This window comes from Hippocampus guttulatus, chromosome 21, assembly GCF_054856545.1.
Source record: "Hippocampus guttulatus isolate MCC_2025c chromosome 21, RoL_Hgut_1.0, whole genome shotgun sequence".
In the NCBI taxonomy this organism is placed as follows: domain Eukaryota; kingdom Metazoa; phylum Chordata; class Actinopteri; order Syngnathiformes; family Syngnathidae; genus Hippocampus; species Hippocampus guttulatus.
This window is the reverse complement of record NC_141281.1, coordinates 11,242,844-11,262,973: the sequence shown is the minus strand read 5'-3', so window position 1 is coordinate 11,262,973 and position 20,130 is coordinate 11,242,844. Positions and strand designations below refer to the sequence as shown.

Genomic DNA, 20,130 nt, shown 5'->3' with positions numbered 1-20,130 from the left:
TTCGTAGTAACAATAACATGATTAAAGGAGATTTGAGCACGATTGTTATCATAGAAGTGTAGATCAAACTTTGCATCGATTAGTACCCAATAAGTAGCTCTCAGTTTTAAAAAGGTTAGTTTGCCCCTGGTCTTTTATTACACATTAGCATGTGTGTCAAAAGTTTTCAGACTTTTTGCCAGGGGTGCACAGCAGGCTACGTTTAGCAGAGCGACTGGCACAATTGAAACAATGCTAACTTCCAAACAAATTATAACGGCCAAGTGTTTTTGCTCGCGAAGGCTCAACAAACGTGAAAAATACCAAGCGGGAGAATTGGGGAAAAATGCACCACAAACACAAATCGGCTTCTTAAGCTTTTATTTACATGCTCCAGCTCATGTAGGCACACGCAAACAGACAAATAAAGGACAGGCTACACTGTGATTTCCTTCATTTTTGCTGGCACAAGAAAGGCATAATACTTGTAAAAAAAAAAAAACAAACAAACAAAAAAAAACAGTGACGTGAGAAATACTGACACCTGCCACAGGCGGCCATTTTGGTAACAAAGCAGACATGGATTCAGCTTATCGGTGACTGATAGAAGTACGTCCACAACCCCGTTCAGTGACTTGAGAAAATAAATAACTATAACAATATATCATCTTTTTTCACACAATGTGGCAAACGCTCACAAATAGCTTGTTAATGATGCGGTTATTGCTATACATAATCAATGAAAAGCGTTATTGAGGGGATCCATAAAGAAGGTGAGGAATGAGCCACACGATAAGTGCTGGTTCAAAGAAAGTTTTTTTTCTTTTTTTACCCCTGAAGTTCATCAAAATTTAAAAACAAATTGGGGGGGGGGGCAATAAATGTCAATAGATTTTTAAAATAAAAAAAAGCTCAATTTCAAAGAACGAGATATGGACTTAATGAATAGAAACAAATTTTGAATTGAATTTTAAAAATCGTTTTTTTTTTAGAATCTTGGACAAAATGTACAAATAAAATTGAAATCCCCCTGCCCCCCAAAAACTTTTACAACTTATTTTCTAAAAGTTGCATTCACGATTACATTTCAGCAAGGTGGGGGGAGGGGGAAATGTAAACAATTTCCAATACTTTCAAAATGAATTCATAATTAGAAGTTAAACAAATTGAACTTGGAATTGATTTTCCTCGAATTAGAACATTTTAGTTTTTACCCAAATAAATAGTATGTTTGGGGGAGATTTCTGCACAATTGTAATTTTATTTTGAGTACATAATTGTGTCCCCCTCAAAAGTTTCAATTTTGAATAAAAGAAAAATCTTCAGAATTGCGATTAAAAAAGAAAACCAAATTGCATTTTCAAAAAATGTGTATTCATAATCAAAATTGCTAAACAATTGAGAATTCTGAATACAATTTGCCTGATTTAATAGCTCACGGGACAAAAGGGCGGGACTTGTAAATAGAGCCTCCTTCGATATGAAAATAACCTTATATACAGTTAAACATACAGCATGTACAAAGGCATAAATACATAAATATCTGTGGTACAAAAATAAATAGATTTCTCTGTAAACAGTTTTTTGTTTTTTTTACGCATGTGCCGCTTCACCGGGCAGGACGTCGGCTTCCTGTAAAGAGTCTTGAGATTGCGGCGGTGGCGGCGTGGTTGACGATGACGATGATGAGGTGAAAATTCCTTCGTCTTCCAGAGATACGATGGCTGGGAAAGACGCCACTTCTACATTTACAAAGAGAGAAAAGCTGTCAAGGGGACGCCGGGGCAAAAAGCAAAAATCAGTCAAACTGAAATGTCATCTCTGAGCGTGCGGATGTTCCCGGCCTTATATGTGATAATGGAATGGAAAATTTGATTTCACAAAAAAATGTAAAAAACAAAATGAAGAAATAGCAAAAAAAGATTTCTTAAAGAAATGACAATTTTAGATAAATATAAATTTGCTTTAGAATTTTTTTTGTACAATACCATTAAGTTTACTTGAACTAGACGCAGCAGTTGCGAAAAGTGACAAGGAATTACTTTGACAAAGCCCCTCTCCCGCCTCGTCCTCGTCCCACGTGGACTCCCGCTTCCCATCCGGGTGACAGGAAGACCCCAGGACCTGTAGCGCGGATTCCTCTGCCAACCCGAATGTCTGTTCGTGACGCTCGGGATCTCTGAAGGCGGTGGGGGGGGGGGGGGGGGGGGGGGGGGGGGGTGAAAAAAAAAATGAATCAGTGAAAAGAGTCCGAAGGCTACCAAAGTAGGCCAGCTGGTGTGTGAATTTCACCTGGCGCAGAAATGGTACCCGTTGGCGAGTCCCTGCGGTAACAGCGTGTCGCACTCCAGGTCGATGTCCACCTCCTCCTACAACAAATGCCACCACCACCCTTCACTAAAGGTTCATGATCATTCCCGAGAAGTTGTCAAGGCTGAGGATCGTACCTGGTGGAGCCCCGGTAGGCCGTGGGTCAGGTGCTCATGATGGTGCTGAGCTTTGCCGTTGTGCTGGGCGTTGGGAGAGTAAAACGCAGGCGGGACGGCCTGATGTCCGTCGTTAGGGCAGCGCCCCAAAAGGGCCAGACCCTGCAGAGGCACCATGGTGTACTGGCACGACGACGGCGACACCGGGGCGGCCACGGCCGGGAAGCACAAGTCCGACGTTTGTTCTGGTCAAGAAATGGGAAAAAATACATTGTTTTCATTTGTCTCCTTTGGAATTTTAATGTAGATTCTGAATTGGGGAATAATTAAGTTCCAAAAATAGTTGTTGGCTCTAAAGAAAACTTTGTCAAATAGATACATTTGGGAAAAGTTATGGAAGTTAAATCAGACTTTTGACAAAAGGATTAATAAAAACAAAACGAAAAAAAAATCCTACATGACGCTAGAGGCAACAGTCCGGTCTGGGGGTGTACATTTCGAGAAAAAAAAAAAGCCAATGTATTAATTTTTTTCCCCGTTCACTCACCACCGAAAACGAACAACTTACTCTGCTTGGCCCAGGCCCTCCACAGGCAGAAGGGGATGAAGGCGACGATAATGAACACGAAAGCGCCCAGCACCACGCAGACGATGAGGTAGGGCAAATCGCCGGGTCGCTGCACCAGGCCGCCGGAGCGGCCCGTCTCCCGGTCGGGGCCCTCGGAAGGGGCGGGCCTATGGTTGTGGGGGCGGGCCTTGGTCTCCAGAATGACCACGTTGCCGAAATCGCTTTCGCCCTTCTCGTTGAAGCTCTGCATTTTGATGTCGTACGCCGTCTCGGGCTGTAGGTCGCCGATGGAGTGCCAGTAGCGGTCGCCCTCCACCACATCCTTCTTGTAGTCACTGTCATTGTCGCTGTCCGTGGGCCGGTAGTAGATGTAGAAGCCATAGATGGGCGTGTTGTTCACAGGAGTGTACTGCGGACGCCGGAGGGAAAAAAAAAATCACAGTCATTGTCTATCCATCCATCCATTTTGCGATCGCTTATCCTCAACGAGGGTCGCGGGGGGGTGCTGGAGCCTATCCCAGCTATTTTTGGGTAGTATGCGGGGTACACCCTGAACCAGTTGCCAGCCAATCGCAGGGCATACAGAGACGAACAACCATCCGCACTTGGGACAATTTGGAGTGTTCAATCAGCCTGCCATGTTTTGTTTTTGGAATGTGGGAGGAAACCGGAGTACCCAGAGAAAACCCACCCGGGCACAGGGAGAACATGCAAACGCCACACAGGGAGGTCAGAGCTGGGATCGAATCCACGAGCTACGCACTGTGAGTTCGATGCGCTAACCACTCGAGCGCCATTTTTAAAATGTCAAAATTTCATCATTTGAGAATAAACCGAACAATATGGCAAATTTAGGACTAGATTTCAGATACAGTGGAACCTCAGTTGACGAACAATTTAGTTTGCAATCAATTTTCAAAATGTTACTCAATAGTCCAAATGAGAAAGAAAAATCGTATTTTCCACACTAAAAGGCGCACTGGATTATGAGGCGCACCTTCAATGAATGGCCTATTTTGGGCGCACCACCGCATTATGAGACACAATCTACAATGCCTCCACTAGATGGAGCTACGCTCAAGGAAACGCCAACAGAACGATCAGACGTCAGTAAAACGTATTTAATAAAGCAGCGACACAGTTCACTTCACCAACAGCCAGTTAAAACATTGACTCGTTCACGTTGAACTCTCTTGCCGCTGCTCTATTTCCGTGTTCAACTGCGTAACCCGATCGCTTTAAGTTTGAACTCTGCGTTGTCGGCATGTCTCTAGCAAGGAGCCATTTTGGGGTCGAACTATTACCGCAATGACCATAAACAAGGCGCATCGGATTTTAAGGCGCGCTGTAAGCTTGTGAGAAAATGGAAGGCTTTTAGGTGCGCCTTTTAGTGCGGAAAATACGGTACTCATGGGAATTCTGACAGTGACATTTTTTTAAAATATTACAAGAATTTTGTGTTTGTAATAATACGCAAATTTGAAATGCCGCTCTTGCGATAAATTTGTACATTTACATTTCTTGTGACGTGACAAGCTCAAGTCATAATCTCATGAGAGTTGTCAGAATTCCCACCGGAACTTAAACGCAACACCGTGCGGCATTAGCAAAACAAGGGACTTCTTTCCCGAGCGTCTCGTTTTCGCTCCTTACCGTCCATTTAAGAATGACGGTGGTCTCATTGATGGCTTCGTTGTAGGTGATGTAGGGTCCGTCCACGGGGCGTTCGTGGGTCCGCCCGCCCACCACCGTGTAGGCCTTTGAGGGGGCGCTGGGCGGGCTGGATCCGATCACGTTGACGGCCACCACACGGAACTTATAAGACGTTCCTATGGGGAGCGAGGACGGGGGGGGGCAATGATGTTAACCACGTTTGCATTCACACTCCCTTCTCCGCCCATTGCCATCGGGTCGTCCGTCCGACCTTTCTCCAGGTCGGTGATCTCCACGGAGAGTCGGGAGGGCGGAATGTTTTCCACCGCCGGCACCCAATCCTCGCCCGCCTTCTTCACCTTCTTGTACTCGACGCAGAAGGACTGGATGGGGAAGCCGCGGTTGCCGCGCGGCATCCACGTCACGTATGCCGACGTCTCCGTCGCCATGGAAACTGTCGGCTTGTCCGGCGCCTCGGGATCTGCGCCAAAGGATCAGAGTCTAAAGTCAAGATGGGATTGGACAGATGAGGACTAGATTTGCAAATTAAGAAACGTGTGAAAAGAAATTCCTGCAATCTTTCCATGGGAAATTTGTGATCATTTTTAAGTGAATGTCCCCCCCCCCCAAAAATAAATCTGTCAAATTATGATATGAAATCAATATTCCTTGATAATTAACAAAACATTTAAAATAAATAAAAACAATTAAAAACATTTAAAAAAAATAATTTAGTGTTAGAATTCCTACACGACGCTAAATGGAAAAATCCATTCTTGACTTGACGATTTCACAATAACAAGAGAATTTTTGTTTTGGGGGCAATACTGGAACAATCAAGTCAGATTGTTCGTAAATTATCTCTTTCATCATCTGAATTTTTAATTATTTTTTTTTACGTGTTAAATTGAAATACTTGATCAAACCTAATTGCCAAGATTGTTTTCAAATTGTCCTTAACGACATTTTCAGTTCCATGTTTCACCCTTTTGAGGCACAGCGGTAACTCCAGTGGACAGCTGATCATGTGATCAGGTTACAGGGTGCATGAAAGGGTCAATATAGATCAGTCCCAATAACTCCCCATGGAAATTTTGCAGCAAATTAGGGGTGACGTTAACGACACTTACCGAGAGCTCATCCAGCGGACAGAAGGGAAAGAGAGACTGAGAAAAGTGGATGTTAGTCCAAAAAAGAAAAAGAAAAAAAAAAAGGACGTAGAAGTTAGTGCGGCACACGAACGGGGGCGCAACTTACGAGAAAGCCTTGGCGACGGAACCGCGGGAGTTTTCGGCAGATCGTTATGACCTCCCAATCCTTTCCGACCTGAAAGACACGTCAAGATTTTAAGTGGGGCACACGAAGTTGCAATGTTTCGTTTTTGCATTCAGCGAGCGGATTTTCATCTTTAAAAAAAAAAAAAAGCTACAGTTTGTGGTTGTTTTCAATACCTTTCCCCGTCCTGAAGGTCATCATGGCTGGCTGGCTCAAGCCGGCGCAATTCTTGGCGGCCATCTCCACCTCATACAGGCTGTCCGGTTGCAGCTTGGCCAGCGTCAGCTTGTGCAAAGAGCCCGAGATGCTACTGGACATCCACTCGGCCGATGGGTCGCCCACCTGCGAGAAAAGTCAAAGCGAGGGTGAACTTTGTGAACAGATACTTGGGTTTAAAAAAAAAAAAAAAAAAAAAAGTAGAAGTACATGGTAAAAAGAACCTTAAAAGCATGAAATGTATCGAAAATATAGAGTTGTCTATAATATATTGTTTGTGCCTTTAATAGGCGGGGCTTTTTCACTGACAATACTCATTTTGGAAACTAATCATTTCACAAGACAAAGAACGACATTCAAACAAACATAATCTCCATCCCCCAAAAATAGTTTATGAAAAAAAAGGCATATTTTGGGCCAATATTCTCTCTGCAAAATTGGAAAAAAACCCAAAAGAGCCAAGTATTGAAAAACAGTCAAATATTTGGCTTTCAATTTCTATCTTTAATGCTTGACCAAAAATAATTTCTTTTATTTATTTGAATTAATTTTGACCTGGTTGTCAGGTTTTTATTTCTGTTAAATACCAAAATTGGCTTCATGACTAAAAATAATAAATAAATATTAGGCTCTATTTTTTTTGTACAAATGGTGAGGTAAAAAGCGCACATATTTGCATTTCAAACATTGTCAGACTTTCATTCTGTCAAATATTGAAAATGCCTTTATGACCCAAAATAATAAATAAATCGGCTTGTTTATTTATTTATTTATTTTTAAATTAAAAAAAGTTTTTTTTATTGCAAATGGTGAGGTAAAAAGTGCCCAGATTTAATTGTATTTGAAATACTGTCAGACTTTCATTCTGTCAAATATTGAAATTGGCCTTTTGATGAAAAATAACAATAACTATTGGGCTCTATTTTTGACAAATGGTGAGGTAAAAATTGCACCTATTTTTTTGGGGGGTATTTCAAATATACGGGTAAAAGTAAAAAGGGCAGCGCGCCAGGAGAAAAAAAAATTGCTTGAGTACAATAACAACATATTTGTACTTGGTTATTTCGCAGCATCGCTGGTTCCTACCTTCCTGTACTTGATCATGTACTCCAGCACGGGGGCTCCCCGCTCGTGCCGCGGCCTCCACGTGAGCTCGTAGTAGTCGGCTTTGCCCGTGCGAGGCTGGCTGAGGATGATGGGCGCCTCGGCGGGCAAAATCTGACCCGGGATTAACGTGCAGTCCAGAGGCAACGTGGCCCCCGCCGCGCCGGGCCTCACGGGCGGCTGCTCCTTCAAAACTTTATCCGGGCTGAGTGGGCGATACATGGAGGGCAACTTAGGCCTGGGCAGAATCTCTGTGAAGACAAATAAGGATCAGCACCGCTTTTGGCATCATCAGGATAAACGACGGCTGGAAAATGATCCGGCTAACGAGTCTCCCCCACCGGCGGATATGGCGAGGAGTCGAGCGGACGCCTGCGAGCTGCCCACGCCGTTTTCCGCCATGCACTGGTACAAGCCTTCGTCCTGCGGGCCCACGTTGGAGACCCGAAGCATCCGCGGCGTAAGGCGGTGACGCGGCGAGGGCGAAAGGGGGACGGCGTTGTGCAGCCACGTGACGGTAGGCGCGGGCTTGCCGCGTGCCTGGCAGGTAAAGCGCACCGTCTCGCCGAACGCCGCTTCCTGCTGCAGCAGCTCGACAGCCACCTGGGGAGGCTCTGGAGGGGAGACGACGGACAGACAGAAGTAATCAATTTAGAAATCAGCAATAAAAAAATTTAAAAGGGAAAAAGTGGCGATGGAATCTCATTTATTTACTTATTTAGTTTGTTGTTTACTCAGGTTGCAACACAATTTGACAAAATATCCTGAACTGGAAAAAAAGAAAAGAAAAAGAAATACATGCTTAAAGTAACTTGGGCAGCCACGAACAATTATTTTGATATTCGATTAATCTGTTGGTAATTTATTATTTTGATGAATCAATCAATTGGACATGACTTCTTTTTTTTTTGGTTTTCCTTTTTAAATTTTAACTTATGAAAAAACACGACATTATTTGAATAATGATTATGATTCAGTGACTGGTTTGGTCAGTAACGTGTGTCCCAAAAGTTGTAAAAGCAGATGTTTGCAGATGAAATAGGAGAATACTGGAGATTTTCACTATTTTAGATCAATGGCTCTCAATGATTAATTGTTTAAAAATAGGTGTCGATTAATTTGATCTTTTGATGAGTTGTGATTAATCAATTCTCACATCATACTTTTTTTTAATCACGGTTACTGCACATGGACCTCATTCCATAGTTAACAGAACTGAAAATATTTAACTAAAATACTGAAAAAATCGTTAGACAGCAAACGAGAATTGGCGATCCATCCATAATTAAAATACATACGCTACCACATGAAAACTCACCAGCCAGTCCTCAGTACACTTTTACACATTGCACACAATGAATAACAAAAAAGATTGAACACATTCCAACAAGGAGAATAAACTCAGCACGTGCACGGCGAGGCTGAGTTGATGGTTGACTTCTTGTGAATTGAGGGGGGTGTGGGGGGGGGGGGCGGGACGGGACCGAGCTCATTACTCAAAAGGCGTGACTTTAATTCGAGCCAGCTGCCCGGGAGGGACTGTGACAACATATGCGGAAAATCACTGGAAAAACACGAATCCATAACTTGGAGAGGAGACAATGGAGCCGTCTTTCTGCACCAGCTTGTCCTGTCAACAGAGCGTCTTATGTTTTATGCTGGAGGTTGGCTACTACTTTTTGTTCGGGTCTCATTCAGTTTTCGTATTTATTTTTGTTTTTCTTTTACATGTTTGGAGTATCTGTCAAGTACAAGATGAAAATAATATAAGACTGGCCCGAATATAAGACTGTTTTTTGCATTGAAATAAGACTGAAAAAGTGGGGGTCGTCTTATATTCGGGGTCTGGAGATTATACCCATTCACGACGCTAGATGGCGCCAGATATCATTGAAGCGAATACTGAACTTGACTCCCCAGGGCCAAAGTGAACCCCCTGTCACGAAGAATAAAAATAAAAATAGCGGTAGCACGAAAAAGAAAAAGAAAAAATAGCGGTAAGGAAGAAAAGAGAAGAAAATAATAGAAGAGACAACAGAAAATGGAGAAACGTAGCGACACTCTGGAGAAAAGTGGGTCGAAGATCGGCCAGGTTAACCGGCGGCTGAGGAGAAGTTATGATGTCATTCACATTTCAAAAACCAGAAGCCATTCATTTACGAATGTGATTGCACTTTAGTTTACATATTGAAATGTTCAGATATTAAGATTTGAATGAGGCAAAATAACATGCTTTTTCTCTCAAATATATTGTTAGAATCATTTGTTTCAGATGTACTGTAATTATTTTCTGTATAAAAATTAATTTGGTGTTCAAAAAGTCTTTTTTTAAACTTGAGTTTGGAAAAGAGGGGGTCGTCTTATAATCGGGGCCGTCTAATATTCGGGCCAAATTGTGTAAGAAAGTCAAGCACATTTCGGCTCTAGTTATTTCATGAACTATAATAACGTTGCTTGTCTCGAATGTGTGGCAATTGTACCGCTAGTACCCCGTCCTGTTTCGGAGATGGGATGAAAATATTGAAAAGTCAGAAATGAGCATTCAAAAGTTTCGAGACGGTCAAATTAAGTTGACCCATATTAGGTTCACGTGTCGAGATATATGACTCGATTGACAAATCCATGACTTAAGCCTCACCAAACACTTGCACGTCGTAGAGCACGGTGGCGGCGACAGTGGCGCCGATGCCGTTGTCTGCCCGGCAGGCGTACGTTCCCGAGTCGCCCTCGGCGGCGGCGTCGATCAGCAGGTTACTGAGCAGGAAGCGGGTGTTGTTGTGGACGCGCAGGTCCTCGCCGTCCTTGGCCCAGGTGACGTGCGGCGTCGGGATGCCGCTGGCCACGCACTCCAGCACCAGTCGCTGGCCCCTGGTCACCATGATGGAGCGGGACGCCGGCGGATAGATGATGCGGGCCGCTTCAGACGTGGAGCCTGGGGCGTGGAAAAAGAACGACTGAGGGCTTAGTGACTCAGATTCCCTGCTTGCTATTGACATCACAATGTGCGCCTTCGTTCTTTGAAGCGTTTAAAATGATGGCAGCCAAGTGTGTGCCACATGTGCAAATTTATAGCACATAAACTTTGCTTTGAGAGGCGATTTGTTTTTCTTTGTTTTATTTTCATATTAGTTTTTTTCTGAAAACCGGGAGTATTTGTCGAGTGCAAGATTAAAAAAAGGTTGCCAAATATTGTGTAATGGAGTAAACCACAATTTGGAAATCATTTCCACATACTTCCTTGACACCAGCAAAAAAACGATAAAAACAACGACAATAATTTTCCTTTTGAGATGGGAGACATTTTTAGGGTCTTGCTCCCATAGCTGTGCGAAAAATGAGGTTTCACCGTACAGGCGGCGCGCCTCCATCTGGCGACTTACGGCGTATGCGCAGGCGGTCGGCCGAGGACGACGTCTTGACCTCCTGGGTGACGGGGTTGTAAGCGGCGCACTTGTACGGGCCCTCGTCCTCCCGCGTGGCGTTGGCGATCTGCAGGTTCCCTGACGGCATGATGAGGTAGTTCCCTGTCGAAGGAGAGACAAACAGCTCGAGTAGCCATTTTACGGCCAAGGACCGGCGCTAAGAGGCAGATGTGAAAACAAAGGCGGCGGCCGCATTCGCGGGAGCTTGATGCGTTTTTCCTGCGGCAGGGTGGGGAAACTTCCTCGTGAGAGCAATTTTTTGTTGTTGTTGTGAAAACCCTTCTACATGGATGTAAATAATACGAAAGAAAAACATTTTTAAATGGATTAGAGCAGGGGTGTCAAACTCATTTCACATTTTGGGCCGCATACAACCTCGGTAGATGTCAAGTGGGCCGCACCATTTAAATGATACCACATTCTGCTCTAAATAACCAAAATATCATGTCTTTCTTTTGTTTTTGGTTTAGTGAAGCACAAGAACATTCGGAAAATGTGACAAAACAAGATTTCCTAAGACAAATGTGCCATTTACTTTTATCATTCACATATATGCATTGCAACTGATCCCACTGATTATACAAAGGCACAAAACTTTCAAAAAGTAATTGGCATTGAAAAATATAGTCATGCATTTTAAGATGAAACGAGATGTAGAAAGGAATTTTTAAACCAATTACACATGTGCATATCAAATCTAAATGTAATCCCTGCCTACACTTTACAAACTAAAGAGAAAACAGTGTGCCTGGCGGATATCCCATGAATTGCATCTTATTAAAAATGTTAATTCCATGTCTTTTATGCATTTTTTTCACTTTTAAATTATCCCGCGGGCCCGATCGAACCTCGTCGGGGGCCGGTTCTGGCCCGCGGGCCATATCTTTGACACATTTGGATTAGAGAGTGGTTAACTTCCTAAACACTGACTTGCGGTCTTTTTAAGCATTCATCAAGACAATTTTAACAAAATTTTGGTGTAAACAGAAATCACCGAATCGTAAATCTGATAACAACAACAATGCAAAGAAATCGTGAAAATATAGCCAGTCTCGTTCCAATACAGGCAATTAATTTCCCATCACCTACAACTCACTCCGCTACCAGATTAAACCTGAGCGGGGCAGCCTCGAGTCAGTTGAGGCAGCCAGCCGCGCTTTCAAACGCTCATTTCCTCGCAGATAAAGCGACTGCTATCGGGAGCTACAGCTCGCAGGCATTATTAGCATACCGGCCGCAAAGCGCGGCCGCTTTTCTTCTCTTCCGGGCAACTTTCGAAAGTAAATAGAAAACATAGGCAGGCCGCAATTGCCATGTTTTGACATTCTTGAGATAATCCGCCTTATCAGGCTCTTTAATGATGGGCTCGGATAGCACTGCAGTGGCATTCCAGTAAATTATGAAGATAGCACAAGGAAGTGGGAATGTTAGGGGGCGGGGGGGGGGGGGGGGGGCGGCAAACCTTTGGATGTCTCCAGCCATTCCTGCTTGACACTGTAGCGGACCTGCGCCTTCGGCTGGCTCTCTGGGAGATGACACTCGATTACGGCCGTGTTGCCTTCGTCCACCTCGATCTCCTGCTGGTCGTCGGGCTCGAAGTCACGCAGCTCTGAGAAGAAAAGCCCGACAGCACCGGTCGTGTCTTGCATCACAGAGTGAGTGATGAGCTGGAAAGTTCTTTTTGCAAAGAAAAGGAAAATGAATCCAAGCTCGATTTTGCAAAAACATAGTAGGCCTACGATCACATTTTTGGCCATGTCCTATTATGTGACAACAATTGCTTGAATTCTTTCTATGTCTGGTCTGCCCAGCTACATCCTAAAAAAAACATGCAGTTCATTCATTTGGCATCTTCAGAAGTACCGGAGACGCCAAATTTTTTGGACTTTAGTAGGCGGTTTGAGGTATTGGAATCACCGAAGTCAATCGCCGAAGTCGTCCAAGAAATGATCAACTCTAATGACAGTCCATTTCGCTCCCCCTACCCCACCCAAGAAAAACAAAACGGTTAGCCGTAAAACATGTCATATTTGCAGCGAAGTTGACTTTGCTTAGCCTCAAAGCCACAAATGCATCATTCCTGTCATCGTCATTAATCCTGTCAAAAAGCATTCGCAGCCTGGCTAAAATTCACGGTGGACAGCAACATTAAATGGGAGCATCGAGAGATTTCTGCCATATACTGGCTGCGTCCTACACGTGACAACATTCGCCCGTATCTGTCGTACATCTGGTCGAGGATGCTAAATTTTTTGAACATAGTTTTCAAGAGCGTGAGGGTTGAAAAAAAAAAAAAAAAGGTTGTGAATTGCTGAATTACACCTAGAAAAAAAAAAATCGAATTTACAGTCATCTTGTTTCTGCTACCTCACTGCACCCCAAAAACTCCATTTTGCAAGATTTGGCTTTATCTGCAGCTAACTTGACTTCCAGAAACCCGAGAGTCGTCATTATTAATCCTGTCAAACCTTATACAGGGGCCGGCTCACGTTCTGTGGGAAACATGGGAGGGGGTGGGATTCCCAGAACGGGAGTGGAGGGGAGGGGGGGGGGGGGGGTTGGCTTGTGCCGCCAGAGTCCAGCAGACACACAGTCTGCAGACACAGATTTGACCCTTGAACCCTTAAACCCCCTGCCAGAGGGTTCAGGGGTGAGAGCTGCCCGCACGATCGGGTTTCAGGGACATAGATCCAGTTTGGGCTTGGGGAGGGAGAGCCACTCGCTGCTCTTAAGAGGCCGGAAAAATGTCGGGACGGAGTGGTTTTGGAAGAGGAGGGGGGTACGAAAAGGAGACGATTGAGACAAAGCGCCACACATTTTATCTATTATTTTTCCAGAAGAGCTGTGTGATGTATCCTTTACGAAACACAACCTCGCTCCATTCCACCCCCCCCCCCCTTCAAGAAAGTGTGTTGTTCTTGGCAAATTGCTGGCCCGTCGGGGTGATTTACTCAAAGCCAAAGAACAAACGGCTTCTCTGCAAGACGGCTCTTGATTTACTCAACTGCTGTCTTTCTGCCGGAGCAATAAAATGTGGAGAAATGATGCAGGAGGTAAGGGGAGGGTGGGGGGGGGGGGCGCAAAATGCACACCTTCCCGCAGCCAAAAACATGTCGGGCTAAGTGCTGTGAGCGCTCCATTTGCAAAATCAATCAGGTGGTGTTTTTACAGCCGCCTCCCCCTCCCTCATATCTGCTCACCTTCCTCCTCCCGCATTCTTCCGTGCATATGGGCGCCTCTCAGGTGCGTGCGTGCATCGGGGGGGGGGATTGATTGCCTTCATAAAGCCGAGCGGACCTCCCGCACCGGAGGGCCTGCTTGGCAGAGTCCCGCCTTAAATCCTTCATCTTTATGGATTCCCAATCATAGCGCAGAGGGTAGCTGAGGAATCAAAGTGCCCCCATGGCCCAAAGGAGAAAAAAATGGATAAAACACACACATGCACACACACACACGGGAGCAGGCACGTACGCTTCTCCCACTGGAGCAACTCCCTGGAAGTTCAAGGCTCGGCCGATGGTGATGACATAGTTTATGCTGACGATACACACACACAACACACATATATATATATATACAGCATATATATATATATATATATATATATATATATATATATATATATATAAAATTGTTAATTGTCTCACTGACAATGAATCCAACAAACGGCACTCAATTTGGGGGCGGTTGGTTTTCCACACTGCAGTGAAGGCATCAGTCGGTAGGAGACAATAGAAGAGAATGAGGGCTTTCTGTTTTTAGCTTTCGGAAAGTGTATTCAAGTGGAGACAGTGAAGTTTAATATGGCAAAACGCAGGCGAACATAAGGTGAGCGTAATTGTGTGTGTGTGTGTGGAGATGTGCTCCAGTGTTTGCAAATGTATCATTATACACAGTGCTTTGTAACTAACAGCAATGGAATAACGCAATATTCTCCAAGAGGAGACTAAGGGCAGCAAAAGTGTGCTAGTCCTGCTGCAATTAGGATGAGATCACGCGACTGAGTTTTTATTTATTGATTTTTTTCTGGGCATGGCGTGAATTTACTTATCAGGAAATAAACTCTTTTTTCTCAAAAGGAGACTGCGGGCATCAAAAAAAAAACTATGGCACGGAGCATGATACTACGGCATAGGTCACAGTGGCATAACATAAGTTTGTGTGTCTACTTTGGCACTTCTTTCAGTGCTCCCTGTCGTGACTTTTCAGTCAAGGGAGTATTTTTTTCCAAGATGAGACTGTGGGCAGCAAAAAAAACAGAGCAATGTGGCATGTGATATTAACTGCGGCATCCAGGATGAGACCACATTTGGGTGGTTTTTGGGGGGGGGGGGTTGTTTCTAGCCGTCTTTCCTGTATTTACTTCTCAGGAAGGAAACTCATTTTATCCGAGAAGAGACGGCGGGCGGGAAGAAAACAGAGGGCTGTGGAGTCTAACAATAAGGCAGATTCCAGGGTGACTTAATGCAAATACATGCCTATATTTTGACCGTTGTAGCTGTGCTTCCTAATTTACTTTTCAGACCAATTTTATCCAGAAGGAGACTGCGGGCTGCAAGAACTCTGACCTCTGCTGCAAAGTGCAGACTGTGACATGCGGGGGCCACGTTAGCACGTGTGTTCATGCTGGTTATCCCTCGCCGTGTTTCCTGTTTTGGCGTCTTGATAATAGCAATTCATTTTGACCCGTGAGAAGATTGCGGGCAGATGTGGAGTGTAATAATACCGCAACATCTCAGGTTGTGATTTCCTATCTTGACGAAAATGATAAGGGGTGGCAGGAAAGAGAAAGTGGCGAGGAGACAGAGAATGTGACAGCCAGGTCTCATCTTGTGCGGGGATCTTGTCTCGACTGGCCCTGAAACCTCTCCTGGTGTCATCATCATCATCGTCGTCGTCATGGCATCTCGCACCCTCACGCATGGCATCACATCGCGCACGGCTACATGTTCGAACTTCATCACATGGACCGGCTGTTGGGGCCTTGCGGAGAGCAAATGGGGGTTGGGGACGACTCGCCAAGTCCTGGTCCTTCTTCCTGTTTCGACTGGGCCCTGGTGTCCCACCCCCTCCGCCCCTCCATTCCTACGCTTCAGGTTACACGGCTTCAGGCCCCCTCGCAGTCCCAGGATGCATATCAAATGTAACCTCGCATACACTAGGAGCAGACTCAACCCCATTGGATCAAAGCATTTAAAAAAAAAAAAAAGGTTTGGGACAAACTGCTCTTAAAGTAAGTCTAACAGGCTTCCTGTTGGCTTTTTTCCTTTTTCATGCGTGCGCATGTTATAAAGGGTGCGCCAACTTTGCCATGATGCTAAAAGGGGTCCACAGTGCAAAAAAAAAAAATGAAAAGAACTGCTCAAAAAGTATCTAAAAAGGCTTTGTGTGGACTTTGGAGAGTTGGTAGTGAGGGTGCGCCAACTTAGTTGCGCCGTTAAAATGGTGCGCTGCTTAAAATGAAGACAGTCTACTCAGAAAGTATCCAGAAGGCATTCTTTTGTCCTTTTGGGGAATGTGTTCAGACTCTCACAGGATCTTGAAGGGTGGTGCGTAGTGTGAAAAAATGTGTCAGGATTGTGCCAAGAGTATCTAAAAAGGCTTTGTTTTGACTTTATTTTTATGGTGTCTGTCGAGTCGAGTGGGTGTGCCAACTTTGTGGGGATGTTGTCGGGATAGCGTATGACTTTAAACGCTTCAGAGATTGTTTTGAAAGTATCCAAAAGGCTTTTTTTAAAAGTGTTCGGACTGTCACAGGATGTTGAAGGGCCTGAAATATTCAAAAATGTCTGAGGATTGTATCAGAGGGGTGCGCCAACTCTGTCAGGATGTAGAAGGGAGAGCTTTGAGTGTTTTTAAGAGGAAAAAATTACAACAACTTGTGTTTTTTGGATGTTGTCTGGGACAAACTGTGGGTAAAAAAAAAAAAAAAAAAAAAAAGCCAAGTATACTGTGTGTGCGCGTATGTGTGTCTGCATGGGTGGCTACTCACTGGCTGCGGTGACATCAGCGGGCACACTGGCCAGGGCCCCAACCCCGGTGGTGGCCACACACTGGTAACGGCCTAACGTCACGTTGGACAGCGTGCTGATGAACAAGCCCGCGGGCCCCAGCGCCACCCCGAGGTCTCCGTCCATGAGTTGCCGGCCGTTCAGGCGCCAGCTGATGGAGGCGGAGGTGGGACGGGCAGCGCAGCGCAGGCTCACGCTGCCTCCCAACTTCTGCACCATCGAGCCGGGCTCCTCGGTGAACTCCGGGACTTCGTCTACATGATGGGATGACAGAATATTCTCAACATCTGGGCAACCCTTTGCGTTCCCACAATTAAAAAATATGAATGAAAAAAAAATCTCTATCACTGGTGTGACCAATTCTCATGATATTACCTGTAAGTCAGAATGGCAACAACTTTCTCGCATTCTACATTTCACTTAATTGTACCGCATTCCAGTTCCTCAGCTATTCACCATTGACAAGCAATTTTCGACAGAAATTGCACTCTCGGGTTTCGAGCAAATTGCTGTGGCAGCTGCCAGATGCGTTAAACACGCACCTCCCTGCCAGTCGAAATATTTTGTCCTTGGCAACGTTTACCCTTGGCCAGGTGTTAGGAAAAACCCATGTAAAAAAAAAAAAAAAAAAAAGGCTTCCTTATACATATAACGTACAAAGCAGACTGTACGGTAAACCGAAGATCTACTCACCAGAGACGGACGCACTGCTCTGAAGGCAACATAGCAGGACTGCGCCCAGAGCGCACAACACGGGGGTGCTTCTTTTTCTCATCCATGGAGTCCAGTCACGTTTTCCAGACATCTTCCATGCAACACCCCTCTGAAACACACACACGCGCATGCACAACACAAAAAAGGTCAATAAGCGGGAACGTACCACTCAAAACTACACAACAATAAACATCATGCAGTCATTGGTGCATATTTGGATGAAGGAGTTGATTCAGAACGTGCAATGGTAAAGCGAGGAAAAAAAAACGATTCCAATGTTCCAAATCCCAATTACAAAAATTCACATTCATTCCTGAAGCAAATTTGTTCCAAGGTTGAATCGGTGCTCAAATTTGTAAAATGGCGAGGAATTGAAAAGTGTGCGCATTCAAGTACTCAATGCCGAATGAATTCCCTTTTTTATGACCGAAAAACAAAAACTAAGGAAGACATACGCATGAAGCTTCTTCGCAACGTGACAACGCCCCCACCAGGCACGGCATGCATATTACACTTCTCTATATTCTTTTTGCAGGCATATTAAGGACAGAAATGATATGCGACTTTCCTGTTCTCCTGCACACACACACAAGCAGGCGGCGATGAGGGGTGCGGGGGTTGGGGGTGGGGGGCATCCTCAGCAGCAACCACACAAATGAAGCCTTTGCTGACCCTGTCTACCTGCACCCCCACCAGCCTCCCCTTTCCTCCAGCTCATCAAAGAGGCTCCCTCATTCTGGGGCCCGTAACACGACGCCTTCCTGCTCAGGTGTAACTGACACAGGTAGAGGTTCCCGGGCGGCTGGGCGCTTGGAGGGAGGGATTAGGGGAAAAAAACAAGGGGGTGCATTGACGGGAGGTTTGGACTCAATCTAACAATAAAAAAAACCACCAACAGACCTAAAAAAAACAAAGGTAATAGATTCCAACTAAAACCACTAACAGACCTAAATATGTGATGCTATGATGACTTCCAAGCTAACAATCACAACAGACCAACAAAGGAGTCACACAATTCACACAAAACCCACCAATAAATGCTAATAAATGAGCACCGGCAAACTGAAGTCTTCAAACAAACAAACAAACACGGCAAAAGACTAAACGCATCAAGCTAACAAATGCTGACCAACCCAACAAGAGAACCAAAATAAAGTCAACACACAAAACCACCAAAGAAGTCCAGCTAACTATTGCTAACAAAATCTCCCAACAAAAACATAGCTTGCGTTAGCCATGTGCAGCTACGCTAATACAAATAGTCAGCCTATTAATGGTAATGCCGACAGAGTGTGCATCTCTTCTCTTCTCTCTTGTTGCTCGCTGCCAAGTTTCCTGAATTCTTTCCTGTCAGGTTAAACTAACAACTTCCCGTCAGGATGAGGAGGGTGGTCCCGCGCCTCTCAAACCTCCCTTTCTCCTCTTTCCCCCCCGGTACTGAACATGCATAGTATTCAAACTGGGCTACGTGTTTGACCACTTATCGGTGATGAACAAGGCCGGTGGGACACAAAAAACAAAAGAGAGAGCGAGGAAGACGAGCGAGGATAGAGGATGGAAACTCTAACGTCAAGTTAAAACGAAGAGCTGATGGAAAAACTGTTGTTAACTCAAGCCAATAGTCTCACAGAGGCGCACGCACACGCAGGACCACACACTGTACGCCATTAATAAGAGCAATATTGGATTAGCGACCACCCTCCAACAGGCAAAAGGAAAAAACAAAAACACATGCTGTAATAATCACATCATTTATCCAGGTCGCTTTCACTTTTCTTCACACAAACGTTATATATTTTTTGCAGTTACAGTACCAGCATTTCACAGCAATGCTGCTAACTCGTCGCTAATGCTACATGGCCAAAAGCAACAAACTCACTTTAGCTTTTTTTTTTTTCATTTTAGCACCTGCCCTAGTTGTAAAGTCTGATTTTAGATTATTTCATAAACCGATGTAGTAGATATAAATGGAAAGTGGTAAATATTTGTCAGCTGTCATGGTCTAAAAGCTCAAAAGTTCAAAAAGACTCAAGGGAAGCTAACAAATGCTACCACAAAAATCCTGAACAGAAGTGAAAAAGTGAAGCTAACACATGGAAATGTCACCGCGATGCTGCGAGAATTGCTACCACAAATAGCAGATGACACAAAAGGGTTGAGGGGATACGTTGAGAAATAATGAAGTTATTCTCTTTCACTTTATGTTTTTGGAATATTTTCTCGTGGCGAGACCGCACAATCCCAAAAAAGGCGTACGAAGAAGTCATTTCAACCTGACTCAGCATTTTCACAAACTGATTTGAAACTGCTAAATTTTGAAGCTTCTTTTAAAGTAAAATGTCACCGTTTTTGCTTCAATTCCTCTGCTATTCGGCAAAATAGCTGCTAATTGCTAACAATATGGCTACCATCTCACCCTCTCTCTCGCAACACGCACGCACGCACACACACACACACACACACATTAAATATAAGTACAATCGGTCAGTTAGGATATGAGGTGTACTCAGTTTAATTTTCATTAGCATGTGCAGGTGTACTGGTCACGAAAAACAAGATGTCACAACTCATATATATGTAAGACACATATTTATTTACCTGCTGGAATGGCGGGCACGTCGAGTACATAAACCAACTGTAGCATCACACACACTACTCTTACATTTACGGTCTCGCGGCGGGCATTTAGTGGCGAGCGCACACGGTAAACAAACAAAGTGTGCGAGCCAGCCTGAAGGTTTGTGGCTTCTGTGGCCAAAGCT

General features: G+C 44.5%; 1 protein-coding gene across 1 annotated transcript; it reads right to left on the bottom strand.

Annotated features, from left to right (window-relative positions):
- Positions 1-343: 343 nt before the first annotated feature.
- On the bottom strand, positions 344-17,896 carry boc (BOC cell adhesion associated, oncogene regulated). The gene is made up of 16 exons (XM_086102276.1): positions 17,348-17,896; positions 16,636-16,908; positions 12,106-12,252; positions 10,602-10,745; positions 9,860-10,153; positions 7,563-7,835; positions 7,204-7,472; positions 6,078-6,243; positions 5,884-5,952; positions 4,898-5,107; positions 4,627-4,802; positions 2,974-3,382; positions 2,427-2,650; positions 2,272-2,348; positions 2,022-2,158; positions 344-1,721 (listed from the first exon to the last, which is right to left on the bottom strand). Exons 1-16 carry the CDS (start codon positions 17,496-17,498, stop codon positions 1,573-1,575), a joined length of 3,168 nt encoding a protein of 1,055 aa, XP_085958402.1. The 5' UTR covers positions 17,499-17,896; the 3' UTR covers positions 344-1,572.
- Between the last annotated feature and the right edge of the window lie 2,234 nt (positions 17,897-20,130).